The sequence below is a fragment of the Cygnus olor genome, chromosome 20 (assembly GCF_009769625.2).
Source record: "Cygnus olor isolate bCygOlo1 chromosome 20, bCygOlo1.pri.v2, whole genome shotgun sequence".
Classification (NCBI taxonomy): Eukaryota; Metazoa; Chordata; class Aves; order Anseriformes; family Anatidae; genus Cygnus; species Cygnus olor.
The window spans coordinates 979,729-1,002,004 of record NC_049188.1 but is presented as its reverse complement, the minus strand read 5'-3'; the positions used below and the strand labels follow the sequence as shown (position 1 = coordinate 1,002,004).

The window sequence follows — 22,276 nt, the reverse complement described above, 5'->3', positions numbered from 1 at the left end:
CTGTCCCCCCGTGTCCCAAGGCTGTCACCCTGTGTCAGGGCATGGACATCCCCCTGCGTGCCCGGGATGTCACCGTGGGGAAGGGCAACCCGCTGGGTCACCGGCTGTCCCCACACACGTCCCCGGTGTCACCACGGGGGGTGTCAGGGGGACACAGAAGCAGGACAGAGGCAGAGTCCTTTAAAAACTTGTCCTTTATTAGTCTGTTGGCAGCGATTCTCTCTGCGTAGGGCGTCCCACCCAGTTATATCAAAGTGAGTAACATGAAGGGAGCCGGGGGGGTCGCAGGCTGGCGGGGACAAGCCCCCCCACATTGTCCCCTGCCGCCGGGACCCCCTCCCTCCCTCCCTCCTTCCCCCCCCCGGTGCCCCTCGTGCCCCCCGCTCGGCCTGCCCCCCCTGGGGTCAGCTCTCGCCACTCACCCCGGGGGGCAGCACCGGGGCAGGGGGTGTCGGGGGGGTCCCAGCCCCCCCCGCAGGGAGCGATAGCACCAAGGGGGACAGCTGCTCCCCGCAGTTTATTCCGCGCTCCCTGGGGGGGTCGGGGGAGAACTCCCGGGGTGGGGGCAGGCCCGGTGCTGCTGCCGTGCTGTGGGGTCCCTCCCGGGAGCGTGGGGCCGGGGGGCCGGGGGGGGTCTCAGCTGGGCTGGGGATTTACATTCTGGACCATGCAGTAGCACCAAAGTTCATGAGGTTATCGGTGGGGCGGACGGTTACTTCCGCTTCCTCCCGCAGTATTTCCCTTGTGCGCAGCCGACTCCACCTGGGTTGGGGGGGGGGGACACCGGCTCAGCCCCCCCATACCCCGACAGGGGGCTTGGAAGCCGGGCAGGGGTGGGGGGGACCCGGCGGAGCTCACCTCTAAAGCCCAGGGCCCCGAGGGCTCCTCCGAAGGTCTTGGGGGGCTTCCCTGTGGGGACAAGGCCGAGACATTGAGCGGGGCGGGGGGCTCCGTGGGTGCCCCCTGGGGAGGAGGTGACCCCCAGCCCACTGTCCCCAACCCGCGTGGCTGGGGCGCACTCACCGCCAAATCCCAGCTGGCCGCCGACCCCACCTGAAAGCACAGCGAAGCCTCAGTGACGCTCAGCCCCGTGTCCCCCAGCCCAGCCTGGCCCCGCTCCCCGTGGCCATGTCCCCGTGCCCCGTGGCTGCGCGTGTCCCCACGGGCAGGGCACGCAGGGGAAGGTACCTGGAAATATCGGTGACACGCCAAAGCCGGGAACTCCAGCCCCTGGGGAAAAAGTGACAGCCGGTGACAGCCGGTGACAGCGCTGCCACCCCAGCCCTGCGTGGCCGCAGTGTCCCCAAGCCTGCAGCGAGCTGGGCGTGAGCTGCCCCAAGAGCCCCCGACCCCAGCAGCACCCCTGGGTGCCCATCCGGCTTCAGTGCGCCCCGCAAGGCCATGGCGTGCCCAGCGGGGTGGGGACAGCAAGCGGGGCAGTGCGGTTGGTGACAGGGTCCCACCCCGGCCCCTGGCCCCGGCACTCACCTGGCTGCAGCCCCCCAACACCAAAACCTGCGGGAAGGGAGAGCCCCGGTGAGGGTGGCGGCCGTAGGGACAGGGACGTCACCCCGCTGGCCAGGGCTGTCCCCGCTCCTTACCTGGCTTGGGAGGTTTTCCAGCAGCTCCTGGATACAAGAGCCCTGCAGCAGAGGTGGGTGTCAGTGCAGCCCCCCACCAGCCCAGAGGGTCCCCGGGTGTCTCCACGTGTTGGGGACACTGTGCTGTACCATCCCCTGTCCCCACAGCCTGGGACACGCTGGGGCTGGGGCCCTTGGTGCCTGCTTGGTGGGGGCCGTCCCCTCCCATTGTACCCCTGGGCAGGCGGCAGGCACAGACAGGGCACGGTGACAGCGGGGTGGGGACACGCCATGGGACCGCAGAGGTGCCCCAGCTCCCTTCGGGGTGGGACAGCACCCAGCTGGGCACTGCTCCCCCAAATCCCACAGGGCCACAGCCAGGAGGGGACAGAAGTGGCCCTGAATCTCCTGCATCCCCTCGATGCCCTTTCCTTCTCGGCACCCTGCACAGACCCCTCTGTCCCCGGGACCCTCAGCGCCGAGCCCACCGGCACCACTCACCAGCACCAAGGCCACCAACTCCGAGGCCACCAACTCCGAGGCCACCTGTGGTGAGGAGCCTGGTGAGCACTCCCAGGTGACCGTGGGGACGCAGCGCGGGGCTGGGGGGTCTGTGCCAAGGGATTTGGGCCGGGGTGGAGGTGGGGACCAGGGACACTGGGCATGGCAGCACTGGCCTTGCCATCGCTCCTGGCTCACATGGTGGGGGGATTTGCAGGGAGCATCGCAGCTCCAGCACCAGCCCAGGGTCCAACTTGCTGCTCACCCAGCCCCACACAAGCCCAGACCTTCCTGATGCAGCCCCATGCCCTGGGGGAGCACCCCCTGCCCGCACAGCACCCACCTGGGATGCCACCAACCCCTGGGACTTCCGGCTCCGGGAACGCCTGTCAGAGAGAGGCAGTGAGACCACGTCCCCCAGCCTGCACAGGGAGCTTGGGGGGGGGGCAGTGAACCCCCAGGGGTGGCCCTGGCACCCATCCCACCTCCCCCAGAGCAGGAAGACCTGGAGGCCTTCTGCGTGGTGCCTTGCTGCAGGCAGTGCAGAGCGGGAGGAAAATGTCCCCGGGGAGACCGGGGTGGGGGGAAGCCACCGTACCGGGTAGCGCTCTGCACCCAGGGGTGACAGCGTGCCACCCCCTCATGCCCAGGGCTCCGCAGGGCATGTGGGGACATGAAGAGTGGCCAGCACCCCGATATCAACACGGGGTACTCAAGGGGGAGCGGGCTGGGGATGGGTGGCAGCGATACGTACCGAATTTGGGAGGCTTAGCACCTGGCTGCACCCCTACTTGGGGGATGCCTGCAAAGCAAATGAGGGCACTGCGTTTAGGACAGGCACCCCCACACCTCCCCATCCCACCCACCCCCCACATCTGGATGCAGTGCTGCCCTCACCTGCCCCGGGGAGAACGCCAGCACCGGGTACCCCCACGCCCGGCACCAACCCGGGGACACCGCCGACGCCGGGTGTCACTCCTGGCACACCGGGAACACCGGGCACTGCGCCTGGCACCCCTCCGACACCGGCACCTGTGGAAGAGGGGGTGAGGACACAGCCCAGGGCTGCGTGGGGCTGGGGGCAATGCCGTGCCGGCACCCGCTTGCCCCGCGTGGAGATGTACTCACCGTATTTGGCTGCCTTGGCTGCTGCTTTTGCTGCTGCTGCCGGACCTCCGACTCCTGGGACAGCGAGAAAAGGGTCAGCATCCCTGGGGGGAGCCTCCCCAGCAGTGCTGGGCAAAGCCCATCCCTGCCACCTTGGCATCCACCAACAGACGGCCCCGAGCTGACGGAGACCACCGAGGTAGTCCGAGGTGCCCGAGGAGCCCCAGCCCTGTCCCAGTGCCAGCCCAGCTGCCACCACCGCCTGCCTCACCTGGGACACCTCCAATGCCGGGGGCCAGGCCACCCACACCAGGAGCCAGGCCACCTATGCCAGGAGCCAGGCCACCCACGCCAGGAGCCAGGCCACCTGCCCCTGCAAGAAGAAAGAGAAGGACTGGGGCTCCAGCTCAGGAAGAGTGACGGGCGCTGCAAGAGGGCTGGGATGGGCGGAGGGATGGTGCGGGTGGGAGGGCGGTGGGAGGGGTGGTGGGATGGATGGTGGGATGGATGTTGGGAGAGATGGTGGAGTGGGTGGGGGGATGGATGTTGGGATGGATGGTGGATGGATGGTGGAGTGGGTGGGGGGATGGATGGTGGATGGATGGTGGAGTGGGTGGGGGGATAGATGTTGGGATGGATGGTGGATGGATGGTGGGATAGATGGTGGGATGGATGGTGGATGGATGGCGGAGGGATGGCGGAGGGATGGCGGAAGGATGGTAGAAGGGATGGTGGATGGATGGTGGGATGGATGGTGGGATGGACAGTGGAGTGGATAGTGGACGGATGGATGGTGGAGTGGATAGTGGATGGATGGATGGGTGGTGAGGTGAATGGAGGGAACGAGATGTGCATGGGTGGGTGGATAGAAGTGGGGTATGGATGGGTGGATGGGTGGATGGGTGGGTGGATGGATGGATGGATGGATAGATGAGGGGATGAGGGATGAGGGGATGGTGGTGTGGATGTGTGAGTAGAATGTAGGGTGGATGGATGAATGTATGAGAAGGCACATGGATGATGGACCTAGGGGCCTCCATGCAGACCAACTCTCTGGAGAGCATCCCCTGGCACAGCCAGGACCTCATCCCATGCAGAGTTCTCACCCCTCACCCCGACCCATGGGGACCCCATGCAGTGCCTCAGCCCCAGCTGGGGAAGCAGCCTGGGGCGGGGAGGTGGCAGGAGGGATAACCCTGTGCAAGGATAACCCCGGAGCAAGCCTGTCTTACCGTACTTGGCTGCTTTGGCGGCCGCTTTGGCAGCAGCGGCGGCAGCAGGGCCGGCTCCTGGGGGAGAGGGGGAGAGTGAGGGGCAGCGACGGCCTGCAGTGGCCATGCCAGTGCCTACTGGCCAGCACCACCGCAGACATCCCTGAGCATCCCTTAGAGAGCATCTCACCAGGTACCAGACCGGGCACACCGACTCCGGGAACACCAACTCCGGGCACACCAACTCCGGGAATGCCGACTCCAGGCACGCCGACTCCGGGAACGCCGACTCCGGGCACTCCAACTCCAGGTACTCCAACTCCGGGAACGCCGGCTCCGGGCACGCCAGCTCCTGTTACATCAACCCTCATTACACCAACCCTCAGCACACCAGCCCCGGGCAGGTACCTGCTCCTGCAGAGAGGACCAGGAATGCGGCCGAGCCCCACGCCCCGGCCATTTGTACCACCCCTCCCTCCCTCCCTCCCTCCCAGCACAAAGGACAAAGGTCTCTCACCAAATGCAGCCGCTTTCGCTGCAGCCTTTGCTGCGGCAGCAGCTGCTGGGCCACCCACTGTGAAGACAGAAGGAAGGGTGTCAGGGGGAGCAGAGAGGCCAGCACCACGCTGTCCCCTTGTGTCCCCAGCCCCTTCGCTCACCTCCGACACCAGGCACCACGCCAGGGACGCCTGCCACGCCAGGGACACCAGGCACGCCGGGGACACCAGCCACACCGGGGACACCAGGCACGCCGCCAATACCAGGAACACCGACACCGGGAACGCCAATGCCGGCTCCTGCAGACAGCGAGAGGAGAGAATTTGGAGTGGCTGAGCCATGGGACAGGGAGGGAGGTCTGCCCTTGCCATCATGCCATGGGGGGAAGCACCCCCTGCCTCATCCCCGCAGGTGGCTGGGACACGTGCCTGGTGCTGGGTCACCCAAGAGGCTGGGAAGTCACCAGCATGGGGGACGATGCCACGGGGGGGCTCCAGATGATCCTCGGCATGAGGAGATGGAGCCTTTCAGCCCAACAGGGCACAGAGAAGTGGCTGGTGGCCCCCAGTAGCCACCTGGAAGTGCTGGGATTTAGGAGAAGCTCAGCAATGAAAAGCTTACTGGTGTGTGAGAGCAGGGGCCATGAAGATTGCCAATTTTCTCCCTAAATCCCATCCACTTATTGCTTTTTTTTTTCTTTCTGCATGATGCAGAAAACAAATGAAAGAAATGGCCGGCAATGGTTTAGCCCTCCGCTACGCCTCCTCTCCGAGCTCAGCCTCTCAGCTTCACTGCTGCGGGAGGTGCTGGGGTGTCAGTCCCTGCTGGGGACCGCGGTCCTGCTAGACCAAGTCAGGGGTGCTTGCCGGATCCTACTGGTTTTTGGAACAAAACCAAAAATTTCAGACAAGAAACAACGAAAGTCAGTTTGGTCTCATCCATTCACCCCCATGAAACACCAGTGGCATCATGGCCTGCAGAAACCTGGGGAGTGACAGGGGCAGGGGACAAAGGTGAGCCCAGGCAAAGCAGCTGGGAGCCAGGCTGGGCACATCCAGCGCCTGGATGCTTCCACATGAAGATCCACTGGGAGCGATCTCCAGGGCAGAGCCACCTGCCTGGTGGCACCCCAAGTCCCACAGAGGGGTCCCCAGGATAATGGGGTGGCCGGGGGTCTCCTTGCCCCCTACAGTACTTACCATACTTAGCTGCCTTTGCTGCTGCTGCTGCTGCCGCTGGCGTTCCAACTCCTGAGGACAGGAGAGAGGGACCCTGAGTCACCTGCCCCCGTGCCACCCGCAGCAGGGACAGCACTCACAGGAACAGTCACCTGCCACCCCGGGGACACCTCCGACACCAGGCACCAAGCCGGGGACACCGCCGACACCGGGCACAAGGCCTGGCACACCGCCGACACCGGGCAGCACCCCTGCACCTGGAGGGAAGCAGAGCAGTCAGAGCACCCCAAAATGCCCCATGCTGCCGGCCCCAGAGCAAGTGGCTGTGGACCCCTCAAGCAAAGCCAGAGGCTGGAGCATCAACGGGCTCAGCACCTCCCAAAATACCTACTACGGGACCAGTGCCCGCATGCGCATCCCCCAGGGTTGGGGTGCACCAGAGGCCGGGGGCAGATGCGCTCCCACTTGCCCAGCAGGCACGGGCATGGGGTGGGCTTCCAGTAACAGCAAATCCCCCTGGCAGCAGATGTTCACTGGCTGCTGCGCTGCTCCCGCACCGAGCCCCAGGATGCTTCCACTCCCGGTGTGCGACGGCCCTGCCGCACGCACGCACCCTAGGCAGGGGATTCCCAGCTCCCAGCCTGGGAGCCCACGTGGCCACTCGAGAGCTGGTGGCAGCTGGCGGGACCCCGAGGTCCCCCAAGGACGGGCTCGTAAATCCCAGCTGCTCCCGGGGCTGACGCATTTCCTCTGGATGCTCCAATGAGCGCGTGCTTGCTCCTGCGAAACCGGCTCCCTCTGCCAACAAGGGGAGCAGCGAGCATGCGATCCGCAGAGCCGAGCTTGTCCCTCCGCTCGCAAGCCATGGCTCGCTGCAGACGCCCTCCCGGCGGGACTGCAGGAGCCGTCACTGCCTTGGCGGCACAGCCTGGACCTGCCACGTCCCCACGTCCTTCAGAGCAGGCAGCGGAGGCTTTGCAATGCCAAGCTGCTGCAAGAAGGGGGAAAGCCCCCCCTGCAGCCTTGGGGGGGGGCGGGGTTGCAGCCCACAATGGCTCAGCAGAGGGGATCAACTCGCCCCATAGCTTGGGCACGCAGACGCTGGAGCCATGCGGGAGCCTGGCTGGGCGAGCATCCCAGAGGGTAGCACCCCGCGAAGCCACACCAGCACTGCTCAGCCCTGCTGAGAGCAGGGACTCACCGTAGGCTCCTGCCTTCGCTGCCCGCCTTCGCTGCTGCTGCTGCAGCCGCGGCCCTCCGACTGCCGGGGTAGCAGAGAGAGTCAGGGGGTGTGGGATGGCGAGACACATCGGCATTCGCACCCCAGGGCTGAGCCCAGCCTCACCTCCAACTCCTGGGACAACGCCGACGCCAGGCACCACGCCGCCCACCCCTGGGATGCCACCAGCCCCGGGCAGGACACCAGCTCCTGAGGGGGGAAAAGGGGACGTCAGCTCGGGGATGGGGACACCACCGGTCCCCCCCAGCCTGGGAGGGGGACAGCAGACACCCAGGCAGGGACACGGGCCCCGTTTGTGCCCACGGAGCACAACAGGGTACTAACTGTACAGGGTACTCACCGTACTTAGCTGCCGCTTTTGCTGCTGCCGCCTGTGCTCCAACTCCTGGGGAAGGACATGAGGAGATGCTGAGGACCTGTGGCCATCCCAGCACAGCCCCCCCAGTCCTGGGACTGGTGCCATCCCCACCAGCAGCTGCCCCCTCTCCTTAGTGAGGTGACACAGCCCACCCCAGGCTGTTCCTAGCCCCTCTCTGGCCACCCTGGGGGCCCCAGACAGTGCTGAGTATCCCATCCAGTGACCGGTGAAGCTAAGGGGGTGCTTGCTCCCCCTGCCATACTCTGCGGGTCCCTGCCACCCCCCAGGACTGCTGGGGAAGGGGCCGTACCTGTCCCAGTGGGGTACCCAAGCCTTTCCAGCACCAAGTCCTGCTCCTATCCGCCAGGTCCAAGACCTGCAAACACAAAGAGAAAGCACAGCAAGGTCAGCATCTGGCCCTCGAGAGAGGGGGCAAGGCAGACAGCAGTTCCAGCCCCACATCTGGGGACATGCTGGGGACACCCAAGCCAGCCCCAGGCTGGAGATGCTGCCATCAAACCTCCCCGAGCAGAGCTGGGCTGCAGCACGGGACATATCCTAGCCAGCACGAGCCGAGAGCTGCTGGCCCCATGGCACGGGATGCCCAGCGGAGTTGGGGAAGGGGTGTGTGCCCGTGGGCACCACACCATCCCCGTCCCTCTGCCCTGTCCGCGTCCCCACCCAGCGTGGGTCGCTTTGCCCTGGGTCAGGGTGCCCCTCGCAAAGCCCAGGCTCTGTGAGCAGCTACGACCGTGGAGCAAGGGCTATGAGCACTCACCATAGGGCAGCTTACCAGTGCTGTAGGGCAACCCATAGCCACCTGGAGAGGAGAGAAGGCAGCTGGTTAGCACCTGGCTGCCGGTGGCTGTGCCCCCTCTGCCCCGCGGTGTAGCCCCTCTTTGCCAGCCGGCTGTGCAAGGCGAGCCCTCAGCACCGGGGCTCCTTCCAAGTCAGGAAAGTCTTTTTTGGGGTGCGCCCCCACCTCGTGATGGGACCTCCCGGAGGTGCCCCTCTCCGCAGCAGCTCCAGAAGAGAGCCCCGTGCCGAGGGCTGCAGCACGCAGAGCTGGTTTCCAACATGAGCGTGTGTTGGCCGGAGCCTCCCGTGACCCCGCTTCAGCAGGGGGCCCCCAGGAGCCCCGCGGCGAGAGCCGTACCCAGCTGGCTACGCCAAGGCCAGCTCCAAACGCGAGGCTTTAATTGGAATCAGGGCTTGGGAGCCTCCGCTGAAACGTGACCTCATTAGGAGGTCGGTGAGAAGGGACTGGGGGGGGGATTATGAGAAGGAACATCGTGGCCGGGGAGATGGCTCCTTGCGAAAGAGCGGTGTCCCATCGCATGGGACAGCGCGGGGATGCCTGCCTCTCCGCACGGCGGTGGCTGCAGCCCAAGGAGCAGGACAAGCTGCCGCGTCCCTGCTGGTGGCATCTGGGGCCGCACATGGCGGGGGTGCCCCGCGAACACCCAGCTCCCCAGCCACGGGCAGGGCCGGCGCCTGTGGCCAGGATGCTCGTGAGAAGGCGTCACTGCAGGCATCTCCTCCCGCAGCCACATGTGCGCACCACATTTCCCCCCCCGCCAGCCGTTTCCACCAGGTGCCACATGAGGCTGGATGGGCTCCGCAGCCGGCAGCCGTGCCCGGGGTCCCCAGTGACACCTGGCGCCACCAGCGCCTCGCTTGCCCCAGAGCCGCCCGACACTGACTGGGTGACACCCGTGGAAGTGGCACCTAAGGTCCAAGCCCTTGGGACTCCAGGGGTTGTGCTGGTCCAAGCCCAGCTCCGCAGAGCCACTGCCACCCACCTGGCTGGTGCTCACCCCCTTGGTGCCAGCACAGGGACGGCCACCAGCATCACCAATGCCAATGGACGCAGCGGCTGGCATGGGAACTGATTTTCCCAGCCCTGAGACCACCTTGGTGTGGCTGGGCTCTGGGGCACCATTCCCTTCCCTATGACACCAGGTGGGACCCTGATTTCAGCCACAGCATCAGCCTGTGCCCCCAGAAAGTGGGGTGGCCTTGGGGACCCCTCCTGAGTCAGGGCAGCCCGGAGCGGGAGCTGCCTGGGGCATTTTCAGCAATCCCTCCAGAAAGGAGACTTTCCTCTGAACGTGTCATTTTCGGTGCTCTCCCCTCGTCCCCTCTTGCCCTGGGCTCACCAGCTCCGGCATGCAGCACAGGGGACACGGGGGACACAGGGACGTGTCACACATCTTTCAGCAGCACCCAAGGCCACCTGCAGCATTGCCCTGCTCAAACCAAGAGCCGTGACAGCTGTGACAGCCAGCCCAGCGTGTCCCCAAGCTGCTGGGGAGTGACAAGGAGGGATCCCAGGGAGGACAGGGATGCACCCGGCACCTGAAACCGCACTGGGGGACAGCACCGCCATCCTACTGCACCCTGCAAGGGGTGGCATCACCACTGCCACTGCCTGCCTTGCAGCCACAGGGACAGGGGTCCCCAGGGAGGGAGAGGGGCGACGCAGCCACTTGCTGCTGGTGGGGCTCCCTCCTCTGATTTAGGCACGGCGGCTCCCCAGAAAGTGGGTCAGCCCCGTCTGGGCTGCAGGCCACTGGCAGGGCCGCCGGGACATGGCCAGGTGCCCGCACCAGGCACCCCATGAAAGGCAGTCTGGGGCGGCCAGACGGCATCCGATCTCCGCGGGGCTGGGTCGCCCTAACGAGCGTAACGAGCCTCTGCGGGAGGAAGCGGGCGCTGGCCAAGTATTTCTGCTGCCGCTCGCGGCCGTGGGCCCTGGCGGGGGAAGCCGGCGGAGCTGCTGGGTCTGGCGCCCGTGGTGGGGAGGGATGTGTGCCCCGGGGTGGGCTCCACCCCAGGATAAAGCCCGTGGACCTCCTCTCACTCTGGCATCCCAGGGATGCGGATCCCTGGCCGGATCTGGCTCCCCTCTTCCTGCTCCGGATGTCACCGGGGTGGGCCCGCCAGCTGCTGGCATCCCCAGACAGGCTGTGCCACCCGGTCCCTGCCACCTGGCACTGCCATCCTGCTGCTGTCCCTGCCGGGCACATCTGGCTGGGGACAGACAGGTCTGGCACCCAGCGTGGGGACAGGTAACAGATGCCACTGGAGCAGCACAGGCTGGGAAAGGGGTGCTGAGCGCCCCTGGGCTGGGGCTGAGCATCATCTCTGCGGGCAGTGAGGAGGGAGACCTGCCTTGTGCTCCGTCCCCACTGCCAGCCTGCTGGTGGTGGCCTTGGTTAGCTGTCCCCGAGAGGGGACATTCAGCCTGGGTGAGCGTCTGGCGATGCCCAGCACATCCCCTGGCCCCCAGGAGCCACAGGAAGCAGAGGATTCCTGGAAAGATGTGCCTGGTGCCAGGAGGGGGCTGTGGAGCCAGCCTGGGATGACCTTGCCCAGCGCACATCCCCAGAGCACACCTGCTTGACCCTGGCGCGCCTGGCAGCCAGCGGAAGGCACAGCATCACCCTGGGGCTGGGAGCAGGAGCAGCGGCAGCCCCGGGCAGGATCTGCCCTCGGGACTGTGGGCAGCAGCTGGAATCACCCGCCCAGCAGTGCCCAGCTCCGTCCTGCTGTCCCCTACCAGCGCCAGCACTGCCGGGTCCGGGGGACCCAGGGCCACCGGGGCTCAGCCCGGGGCAGTGAGGGCGTGGGGTCCCCCTGGCGCTGCTCGGGGCCCTCACCCGCACCCCTGCTGGCTGTGGCCGCTTACCTGGGAGCTTGGGAGCTTTGATGGGATACCCCAGAGGGACTCCGGGCTGCTGGCCTCCAAAGCCTCCCAGTCCTGTAAAGCCAACAGCAGACGCTCACCTGGAGCCCTTGCCCAGGCTGCCACCAGACCTTGTGAGACGGGGGTGCCTGCGGCACCCCGGGTCCCCGGCCACGGCTTGGGAAGCCCCTGAGGCACCTTCTGGCGTGAGGAGGCCACGGCAGTGATGGAGAAGCTTGGAAAGGAAGAGAAGGACAGGCGGGAGAGAGGGGACACTCACCGGGGATTCCTGCGAAGGCTCCTGCTCCTGGGGAGAAACACAAATGCCCCCGTGAGTCGTGGGGCTGGTCCCCAGGACTCCACAACAGCCCATGATGTCCTGCCTGGTCGGCCTGGGGGGTGGCCTGGGGACAGCCCTGGACCCTGCCGTGCGCGGAGGAGCAGGGACGTACCTGGACCTTTTGCCTTGACGCCGGTGCCAGTGGGAACGCCAGGCAGCACCCCTACGCCAGGGAAGCGGACACCTGGGATGGAGCAGAGGGGACGGGTGAGCGTGGTGGGGCCTCGTGGTGTTGCTGGTACCCCAGACCCATGTTCTCTGGCTCAGTGCAAAGGAAAAGACCTCCAGACCTTGTTCTTGCCCTGACCCAACCGCCCACCCCACCCAAATCATTGCCAGCCTGCCCTGGCTCAGCAGCCAAGGGTGTGCAGGGACGCCCTGCGCCCAGCACCAGCACAGCCGGAGGGGACGCGCTCCCCGCAGCCAGCCCCAGCCGTGGGGCACCCGAGCCCCCCCCAGGCTGGAGGTGGGGTCCTGCCCCCCCCCAGCCCTCACCCTCCAGAGGCAACCAGGGAAAAACAGTGCTGCTGGGCGCTGTTCTGCCTGACAGTGCTCGGGCTGTTCTTTTTTGTTTGTTTGTATTTTTCTCTCCAGCCCCCCCCTTTTACAAATGTCTTTCATTATAACTCACGCATTTTCAGACATGGAAGGACATTCCTGACCAGCAACAACACACTTCCCATTCTGACAATGTCGAAACATCTTGTTTTCACAAGTTTTCCTCCCCAGATTGCTTTGCAGTGAGGAATTCCTGTCCCCGCCACCCGTCTCCTCCCCCCACAGCCCTTGGCCGGGCAAGCCGGCCCCACATGGCCTGCGCCACCTCCGCTCCATGTCCCGTGCTGGTGCCTCTTGCTCCCACGGGCCCCTGCCTCTGGCACCACGGAGATGCCACTTTAGGAAAAGTGACAGCCAGGCAGGCTGGCAGCAGTGTCCCAGCGGGACTGAGCACACTGGGACGGGGACATGAGGCCAGGGCACAGCTGGCCATGAGACCACTGATGCCAGCTAGGAGGGTCGGCCACTGGGGTGCTGCCCTGGGATGGGGACCCCCTTGGAGATTGGGGTGCTGCTGGTAGGTGGGGATCCCCTCAGAGACTGGGGTGTTGCAATGAGATGGGGACACCCTCAGAGGTTTGGGCAATGTTATTAGATGCAGACCCCCTTGGAGGCTGGGGTGCTGCTGTGGGATAGGAAAACCCCAAGAGATTGGGGTGCTGCTTTTGGAGGGGCTTTGCCTTGCAGGCTGGGGTGCCACCATGGGATGGGAACCCCCTCAAGGGATGGGTGATGCTGTTGGATGGGGCTCCCCTTGAAAGCTGGGGTGTTTCCACACGATGGGGACCCCATCGGATGTTGGGATGATGCAAAGGGATGGGGCCACCCTTGCAGGCTGGGTTACTGTCATTGATGGGGACCCACTCAGGTGATGGGGTGTTCCCATGGGATGGGGACCCCTTCAGAGGTTGGGGTGCTGCCGCAGGATAGGGACCCTAGCTCACCTGCGCCAGGGAGCACGCCGCCGCCTGGGAAGGCCCCAGGGATGCCAGCACCTGCGGGATGAGAAAGGCAGCGGTGAGCCCCCCGCCGGAGCCGTTCCCCACCGCCACCAGCCCCTTCTGGGCTGTGCACCCACCTGGTACTTTGGGGGGCTTCACTGCCGCGCCGACCCCAGGCTGCACCCCTCCCGGGGGCACCACAGCACCTGCGGGTGGCAGAGAGCCCTGAGAACCCACACAGCGCTGCCGCAGGCTCGGGGTGTGGGGACGGGGCATTTCCTACCTGCAGAGACCCCGAGGCCTCCAGGAACACCAACTCCACCCACGCCACCAAGACCAGCACCTGGGGACATTGGGAAAATGGAGGGCACAGGGTGAGATGCCACCTTTGGGCTGTGGGTGGCCGGAGAGGTGCCAAAGGAAGGGATGGCCCCAGGGGACACCCCGAGGAGCACCGGAGATGGGTCCCCCAGGTTTGGGCAAGGGACCCAGTCCCAGGGCAGGGGGCTTCATGCTCCCGGTGGCTCCAGCTTGACCAAAGCCTCTTTCTCAGCACAAGAACAGGCACCAGGTGGGGCTGGCAGAGAGAGCAGCATCTCCTGCTTCCAGCCCCCCATCCTCAGGAAAGGCTGGGCATAGAGGGGACCCCCAGAGCCCTGAGGATGCCCAAGCCCAGTGTTGCCCCCCAGCATCACAGCAGGCACCCTGAGCACTCACCAGCTTTCGCAGCAGCCTTAAGAGCGGCCGCGGATGCAGCACCTGGGAAGACGCCCCCGGGGAAGGCACCTCCTGGGAGCAGACCTGCAGCACCTGCAAGGGGAGAGGGGGCAGGGTGAGCCCTGGGGAGCAAGAAGGTGCCTGCACCCCCAGGCTGCGGTGGCGGTGAGGGGTGGCGAGCTGGCATGAGGCGGTGCAAGGCAGGGTTAGGTGGCATCTGCGCGGGGACAGCTCTGCGGTGCCGGCCTGGCTTGTGCCCTGCACTTCTTCTCTCTACATCCCCTCCAAATCCTGCTGCCCTCTGCACCCCTGCCGCCCAGGCACCCTGTGGTGTCTCGGACTGCTGTGTGTGCCACGTGAGGGCACTGTCACCCTGCTGCCAACCCCACGGGGACACGGGGCCCCCTCCCCTGTTGCCGCATGGGGCTGCCCAGCCTGCCCACGTGGGTGGACATGGTGGTGGAGCTGCCTCACTGCCCTATAACCGATGGGGATGGGCCACCCGCAGTCCCTGGGGTGGTTCTCCGGGGACACTGCACTGGGGACAGTCCTTGTCCATGCTCACCTGGCTGGAGGCCAAGAGGGCCAAGTCCCCCGAGGCCACCGACCCCTGGAAAGAGAAGCGGGCTGAGGGGGGCTGGGGGGGAGCAGAAGCACCCGCACGGGGACAGGGAAGGGGCTGGGGTGCTGCCACCCTTGCCCGTCCCTGTCCCACACAGCTCCAACACCCAGCTGTGGGCTTCCCCTGCCAGCCACCCCATTCCTTGCTCCCTGTGCGAAGCAGGGAGGACAGGATCCGGCCATTGTGCTGAATGGGGATGTGCACAGGATGGTTCCCCACCAGGAAAAGCTGAGTGGGAGACCCCCATTTGCACCATCCTGGCAGGACAGATTGCTCCAGAGGTCTCGCCTCGCTTGCCGGTGCTCCCAGCCCACCACACCCCCAGGGACAGGCATGGGGGACGGGGACGGGACCCAGCCATGGTGGCATGGGGCACGCGTCCCCACCCGATCACTGCCGCCGTCCCTTCCCACTCCGCTCCGCCTCGCCCGCCCCCCACCCCGCCGGGCCACGAGGGGACAGAGCCGAAATGTTTCAGGCTGAGGAATGAGTCCCTCCGGCTGGGCCAGCGCTGCCTTCCAACATCTGGGGCTAATCAGCGCTCGCTCCCTCCAGGCGCAAATTCCACTGCCTTTGGCTCACAGCGCGGACACCGCTCCGGCTGGGGCTTCGCGGCTGCACCGCGTTTGGTTTTAATTACGCTGAAATAAAGGGCCTTGTTTTTCTTTCCACGAGCTGAAATCTGAGTAAACGGAGGTTGCAGGCCCCCGCCTGGGGCTGGCGCTCCTGCGGCGCGGAGCTGGGCCGAGGAGGCCGGCGCACCCTGCCCCAGGCACAGCAGTCCCCATCCGAGAGCATCTCCCCCTGGGCCACGGGGCTCTGGGCATCTCCACCAGCACCAAACCAACCGGTCCATGCTGCCCCAGCACCTCCCTGACCTGCCCCAGGCTTGGAGTCCCCCAAAAGGCCCAGTGCTGTGCGTCCTCCTGCCTGCATCCCCTCCCTGTCCTAGTGGTGGCCCTGCCTGTCCCCTCCTCTCTGGGCCAAACAATCCCCAGCAAAAGCTGCCCAGCCACAAGTGCAGGCAGGCAGGGGACACCTGAGGACCAGGGCTTGGGGACAGCTGGAGAGGGGGTGGCAGCACGCTGAAGCTGGGGACAAGGATGAAGGCGCATGGAGCCCTTGCGGCTGTCGAGAGCTTGGTGAGCACAGCAGGGCAGGGCGGAAAGCGTGGGCAGGTGCCGGGGAACATCCCGTCCCCACGGCCTCTTCCTGCATCCTGGCTGCTGGCACAGTCGGCGAGAGATGAGGGAAAGGTTTCTTACCTGGTTTGAGAGGTTTTCCTCCAGCCCCGAGCCCTGGGGGAGAGTGAGGGAGAGCAGTCAGATGTGCCCCTCCCTGCAGTGTGTCCCCTCTGCAGGCATCCCAGGATGGGGACACCGGGTGGGACGGGCTGAGCCTCTGCCCTGTCACCCCCACCCCACCCCAGAGAAGGGTCCCCGGCACTCACCTGCTCCCAAACCTCCGACCCCAGCACCTGCGAGCAACGACACAGTCTTAGCACCCACCCCTGCAAGCTCCCACCTAGCCCTGCCTACGCTGGGGGTCTGGGGACACAAGCAGATGGGGTGTCCCCTGTGGTGTCCCCAGGCCTTTAGCCAGAGCACTGGGGACAGGCTGTCACCCTGGGCCTTTCCCTTTTGTGGCCAGGGCTGTGGAGATGCCAGCCCTGGGCTGGTGACCCCCAGCGTAAGGCTGATACAGCCCTGTCCCCATGCCGTGGTGCTGCAGCCGCCCAGGACAGGGTGTCCCAGTGCCCTGGTCCTGCTCTGCTGCGCTCAGAGGTGCCCTGGGTGCCCCCCCAAGGGCCTGCCCATCCCCGTGATGCCCCCACACTGCCCAGGTCCCCTTACCTGGGAAAAAGCCTCCTCCTGGGACTCCCCCTCCCGGGATAGCACCAGGAACCCCTGCAAGAGAAGAGACCCTCATTAAAACCCCCACAGGGATTTGTGTGTCCAGCGGGACCGGGGGGGAGGGGGCACCCCCTGGGACGGGTGCAGCTCTGTCCAGATGAGGCAGGATGCACAGCCCCATGGCAAGAGCCGAGGGCAGGGAGCTGCCTTTCCTTACACATCTCCATTTCTCCAGCAATATGGTGGTGATGGGGTCTGGAGCTGCCCCAGGGTCTGGCGGTGTGGCAGCAGGATCTGGCCCTACACCAGGGGGGAGAGTGGGCTGGGATCCGGCTCTGCTGCCCAAATCCCATCCCAACACCCAGCCAGTGCCATCTCCAGAACCACCTCCCGGCAGCTCTGTGTCCCTCTGTCCGTCCCTGCACAGTGAGAAGCTCCCAGGCCCCTCCGCTTTCCAGGGCAGGCAGCTGGAGCTGGAGCTCAGCGGTGGTGCTCAGACATCACAGTGATGCTTTTTGGGGTGCTTGGCTTAGCCCTTGCTCTGTCTCCTGCAGGACACTGTGCGGCAGATCGATGGTCCCTGCTCCATCGTGGTAATGGATGGGGTAGAGACAGGGTTTGGGGTACAAGGATGCAGTGCAGGGGATATTCTGCCTCTGGCAGGGCTTTCTGGCACTGGGGGGCTTGCAAAGGGATTTGTGGTGGGGCTGGCAGGGCTGTGGGGGACTCTTAACGGGGCTGGCAGGAGGATCTGGGGGTTTCTGAAGGTTACAGTGGCCAGGGGGCACCCGGCACCCCCAGAAGCTGGGTGCAGGCAGTGGCACAGCCCTGGGACAGGTGGCAGCTGGGTGGCAGAGCTGGCACCCAGCAGGGGGGACACCCAGTGCTGTACGTGGAGCCCCCGGCATGGCAGGGACAAGGGTGTCCCCTGCACACTGCTCACAAGTGTCCTCCACCACATGGAGCACCAGAGACAGAGCCCCATCCCTGCCTCACGGGGACAGGTGCTCATCTCGGGGGGCACACAGGCACGGGTGAGGCGTCAGAACACGCGCACCCCCGTTTGGATGCGTGCACAGGCGAGGGATGAGTGCCGGGACACACACGTGGAGGACACGTGCCAACATCCCCGCGCATGTCAGGGGACACGTCGGGCTCGGAGCTCCCCATGCCAGCACCCCCACGTGCACACACACACAGCGGTGTCGCCCAGCCGACGTGCCCCAGTGGTGCCGAGCAGCGGGATTTGGCCTCGCGCATCCCCAGACCGCCGGCTCGGGGCACAAATCCGGCCCCGTCACAGCTGGCGTCCCCGGAGCACAGCGGCCGCTCTCGGTCATCGCTCTCCCCGCTGACCGGCCGGCTCGCCCCGCCGCCCCAGCCCAGCCCAGCCGGGCGGCAGCCGGCCAGGCCTTACGGAGCAGCTCCCTTTCCCGGCACATTCCCCCGCCTGCCTCCCCCCCCCCACCAGTTTGGAAAACAAAGCCCAGCTCCTTTGCCTTTTCCCAAACATCATCCACACAGCTCAGCCTCCCCGTCCCGCCCCGCCTGGCCCCCTGCCCCATTGCTGCCTGGCAGAGCCCCCCCGGCGAAGCCGGGAGGAGGCTGTGCAGCTCACAGTCCTCCCAGGGTGTGCGGGGACATAAAGGCCCAGGGGACACCTGCCTTGGGGCTCCCCAGGGGGCTTGCAGAGGCTGTGCTCAGCCCTTCATGCCTCTCCCATCTCAGCTCCACGCAGTCCCAGCACCTTGTGGCCATGCGTGTTCTGGAGGGTTAAAGAGGAGGTGTTGGTGTCCGGGGGTTCACCAGCCCCCTCCATGCCCAGGTCAGGAGGTGGATGGGGACCACCTGCCTTGGCACGAGCCAGGATGGCCGTGTGGATCTGGGGGAGATGAGGCTGTTGCTCAGGAGCCCTGCAGGATACTGCTCCCGGCCAGTTCTGACACCAAACGCAGTCAGCTCCGTGCCCCGGCCGGACCCACGCACCCTGCGCTGCTGCACCAGGGCCACACAGGGCTACGGGGATGGCTCCAGGGCTGTAACACCGTGGCTGCACTTGTCCCACACCCTGCAGGGAGGACGCAGGTGCTGCCCATTGCCCGGCTCAGGGTCAGATCCTGGCATGGGGGCCCTCTGCCCTCATTGGCACATCAGGGATGGGGAAACTGAGTCACAGCCCTGCTGGGGCGGAAGGGTCCCTGCCCTGTGTCTGCTCCTGCACAGAGGCTGCTGGCAGGCTGGGAAGGGGGGGTTTCTCCCACATCCCCTTTTCTCCCCACAGGGTTAGGGCTTGGCTGGACCTGCACCCCAGGGCTCTATTTCCAAAGCTTTCCAAGAATTTGCATATGAATGTACAGCCCCCACTGCAGCAGGGGATAACCCATGGAGGTGCTTCAGAACCTGGTGTGGGGCGTTGTTTATAGAAAATGGGCTTTTTTTTTCCATATTTCTGTACTGTTTGGTCACTACTACAGCTGCACTATTTCATTCTGACCACTATTTCTATTATCCTGTTTCCACTACCTGCAGTGTTACTTGCAGATTCCAGTCCAAGTGAGAAATGCAGATGTTTTCTGTATTCAACAGCTTATTTCTTCCCACATCCAAGACCCAGCTGAGGACCCACAACAGGATGGGCGCGCACAGCCCGGGCTCCAGTGCAGCTCAGCCCCTTGCCCTGTGTCCTCAGCCCCGCGCCTCCATAGACCCCCCCGTCCTCTTCCCGCAGGAGGCTCAGCACTCAACTGCGGCAGACGTTTCCCTCTTGCTGTTTGCTTTTTTGGGAGAATGGGTTTTGGAAACATGCAGTCTCCAGGCAACTTTGAAGCCGTGCCGCGTCCCGAGCCTACTGGTAGCAGCTCGGGAGGCCAGGCGGGAGCGAGCACTAACGGGAGAGCAGGAGGCAGCCTCCAGAGCCTGGCTCCCATCCAGCCCCCGAGCCTCAGCTTTCATCTCCGAGTGCCTGCGGACAGCCTGCACCCTGCGGGCTCCTGCAAAGGGAGCAGCCCCGCCAGGCCGCTGCGGTGGTGGGGAGGGGAGATGCCATCGCAGCTGGGACAGTCCCCAGCACACACAGTGACACAGACTGAGCTCTGACAGATCCTCCTGGTGGCCTTGCTTGGGCCAGGCCTGGAGGAGATGGAGGTGCCATGGGCTGAATTTGTACCCATTGCCAGCACCTCTTCGCCCAGCCCAGCTACTCCTGCGCCCCTGAACCTGCAGGGCTGGGACCCCCATGTCCCTCTGTCTTCCCTGGGGTGTCGCTCCCCGGGAAGCACTGAAGGATGGGTGCCCCCCTCCAAACACCGCACTTGGCATCTCCTACAGCAGCCTGAATCCATCCCATGGGCCATGCACAACCCCATGAACACCCCTGCTGCCCAGAGGGGTGCGGAGCAGCACAGGCTGAGCCCCAGCCACCGCTGGGAGCCTCCCAAATGCCACCAGCTCACCCCCTTGGCTGAGCCCCCTCCGGGTGGGTGCACCCCCACCACCTTTGTGGGTTCTACTGGCCATGCCCCTGTCCCAGCTCGGCCCCCAAGGCTGGTTGGGCAGAGCTGAGCCTGCCCAGTGCCAAGCAGCTCTCCAGGCTGCAGGGACATCAGTCACTCCTCCACGGGGAAATGTTCTCCAGTGTCCCCATCAGCTCTGGGACCACCTCCAACACCAGCTCCTCGGGGAGCTGCTTCCCAAAGCAGCAACCACCCCTGCAGAGGGAGCCAGGTTTTGGAGTGGGGCCAGCAGCCCCAGATGCTCACAGTCTGCTATGGGATCTCACCATGGGGCCAAAGTCACTGAGACTGCCCCAAATGGCAGCTGCGTGAGAGCTGGTGAGCAAAGCCACCGCGGTTAAGCAAAGCCAGCACAGAGCATCACTGCCAGGCACGGAGAGTGGCCAGGACTGACCCGCATCCCATCAGGGATGGCTCCTGGGTCCCAGGCTGCAGCTACTCAGCAACTTGGATCCACAGGTGCCTGGCTCAGCACCGCTGGGGGATGACCCTGTGCACACGGCGGGGGACAGGCCAGACTGGGGCCAGGGTCCTGGGAGCAGAGCAGGGCACTGGTGGATGGAGCTGCTGGCTGCAGACAGCAGCCCTGAGGGCTCTGCCCTGGGCAGGGGTTGGCTCAGCACTGGCACTGCCCTCCCCTGCCCACAGGACCGTGCCTTGTCCCCACTCCGCTGGCCCCATGCAATGGCTCTGGCACTGTCCCCGTCACTGCTGCTGCCTCTGCCCCTTTGCATTTTCCATTGCATTTTCCCCGTGCAGGCAGACGGGCACTGTCCCCCTTCAACCCAGCCCCATCAGAGGTGCCTGTCCCACCCCGAAGCACGCCGTCCCCATCTCGCAGCCCTTTGCCCAGTTTTGCCGTTGTGGGCAGCTCTAAGTCTGTGCCGGGAGCAGCTCTCCCCAGTGCGTGCTCATGGCCCCGCCACAAAACACGAGCTGTCCCACGGGCAGGCACCTGCTGCGTGAGCTGCTCCGGCTCCCTCCCACCGTGCAGCAGGACACAGGGGGTGCAGCCTGGCACGCAGTGGCTTTTGTTCCCTGCCCCAGCACATGCACGTGCATGTGTGTGTGCCAGAGGTGTCACCCAGCCCCTGTGGCCAGTGCTGCCCAGCCGGGGTCTGGGTGGCACTGGGGACATACACAGCCACGCCGACACCGGTGACACAAGCACAAGAGGATGGCACAGGGGCCAGACCAGGCACTGGGGTCTCGGGCCATGGTGCTCTGCAGCCACGGTGCCCAGCCGGGGGCTTTGCCACGGTCACCGCGCAGCAGCTTGCACGTATGGGCTGCGAGATGCACGCACACACATACACACCAATCTCACACCAGGATCACACTGGGGGGGTGATGGGGGCCAGCCCCCCGGCCCCTGGCATTTGCGGTGGCCACCCTGCCTGCACATCCCCAATGCCTGGGCAGGATGCGGCGCCTTGGAGCCCCCCCGGAAAGTGCTTGGCAGTGCCGCCCCGGAGAGCTGTGCGTCCCCCCTGGGTGCCATCCCACCCCGCCTGGGCATGGCATGCGGGGAGCAAGGAGCCCTTTGGGGAGGTGGCACCCAGGCGGGCTGCTCTGCCGCCCCCGGTTGTCCCAAAGGCAGGGCAGGGGCTGCTCGTCCCTCCTCGGCCGGGGCAGGATGGGGAGGTCCGGGCAGAGCCTCCCTGTGCTAAGGGGAAGGAGCCTTTTCTTTCCTTACCTCCTTGCTGGGAAGCCGGGAGGATGGAGAAGAGGAGGAGGACTCCGGGAAGGAGGGGTGCAGCTGCCTGCCTTGCCATCTCTTGAAGCAATGCCCCCGTGCTCTCGCAGTCAGTGTGTTTTATCCCAGAGCTGCTTAATTGTTGCTTCCAAGGATGTGAGGGGAAGGGGGGGTGGGGGGGTTGGACGGAGGGAGGGGAAAAGAAACGAGAGAAGGGGGGAGAGAGGCACAGGACACTACGTCATGACGAAAGGGCAAACACACAAGCCTCTCCAGGCTATTGGGCTGTATTTTTTTTTCCTTTCTTTTTTTTTTTTTTGTGTGTGTGTGTGTGTAATTTCTCTCCCTCGCCGCTCTCTCCAATTCTGGTGCGGCTCTGCCAAAATTGCAGACAGAGCTGCCAAGGCAGCCTCCGGCGGGAGGGGAGCGGAGGGGCGCGGAGGGGAGCGGAGGGCCGGGCCGGGGTGGCACGGGGGTGGCACACCCCGGGTGGCACCGGGCCAGCGGCGGGGCGCAGGGGTGGGGGCTGCCCCGGCACAGCGGGGGCCCGGAGCGTCCCCCGGAGCGTGCTCGGGTGCCAGGTGAGGACCCGTCTCCAGCAGGGGGACGGAGGGAAGGCAGGCGTGGGGAACGGGGGGACTGAGCGGCGTTAGAACCGAGCCGACGGGGGGCGACG

At 65.6% G+C, this 22,276-nt stretch overlaps 1 protein-coding gene across 1 annotated transcript; it reads right to left on the bottom strand.

Moving 5' to 3' along the window:
* Positions 1-176: 176 nt before the first annotated feature.
* On the bottom strand, positions 177-21,784 carry ELN (elastin). The gene is given in 34 exon segments (XM_040532556.1): positions 177-762; positions 859-909; positions 1,024-1,053; positions 1,189-1,230; positions 2,082-2,126; positions 2,425-2,449; positions 2,451-2,467; positions 2,836-2,883; positions 2,979-3,113; positions 3,210-3,263; positions 3,460-3,561; positions 4,421-4,477; positions 4,590-4,751; positions 4,917-4,973; positions 5,059-5,196; positions 6,097-6,147; positions 6,228-6,332; positions 7,277-7,336; positions 7,421-7,504; positions 7,656-7,700; positions 7,984-8,049; positions 8,467-8,493; positions 11,365-11,436; positions 11,642-11,668; positions 11,814-11,885; positions 13,204-13,254; positions 13,338-13,413; positions 13,491-13,543; positions 13,918-14,010; positions 14,483-14,527; positions 15,805-15,837; positions 15,990-16,016; positions 16,393-16,446; positions 21,601-21,784. Coding segments are annotated over 34 exon segments (2,133 nt in total). The 5' UTR covers positions 21,680-21,784; the 3' UTR covers positions 177-712.
* Between the last annotated feature and the right edge of the window lie 492 nt (positions 21,785-22,276).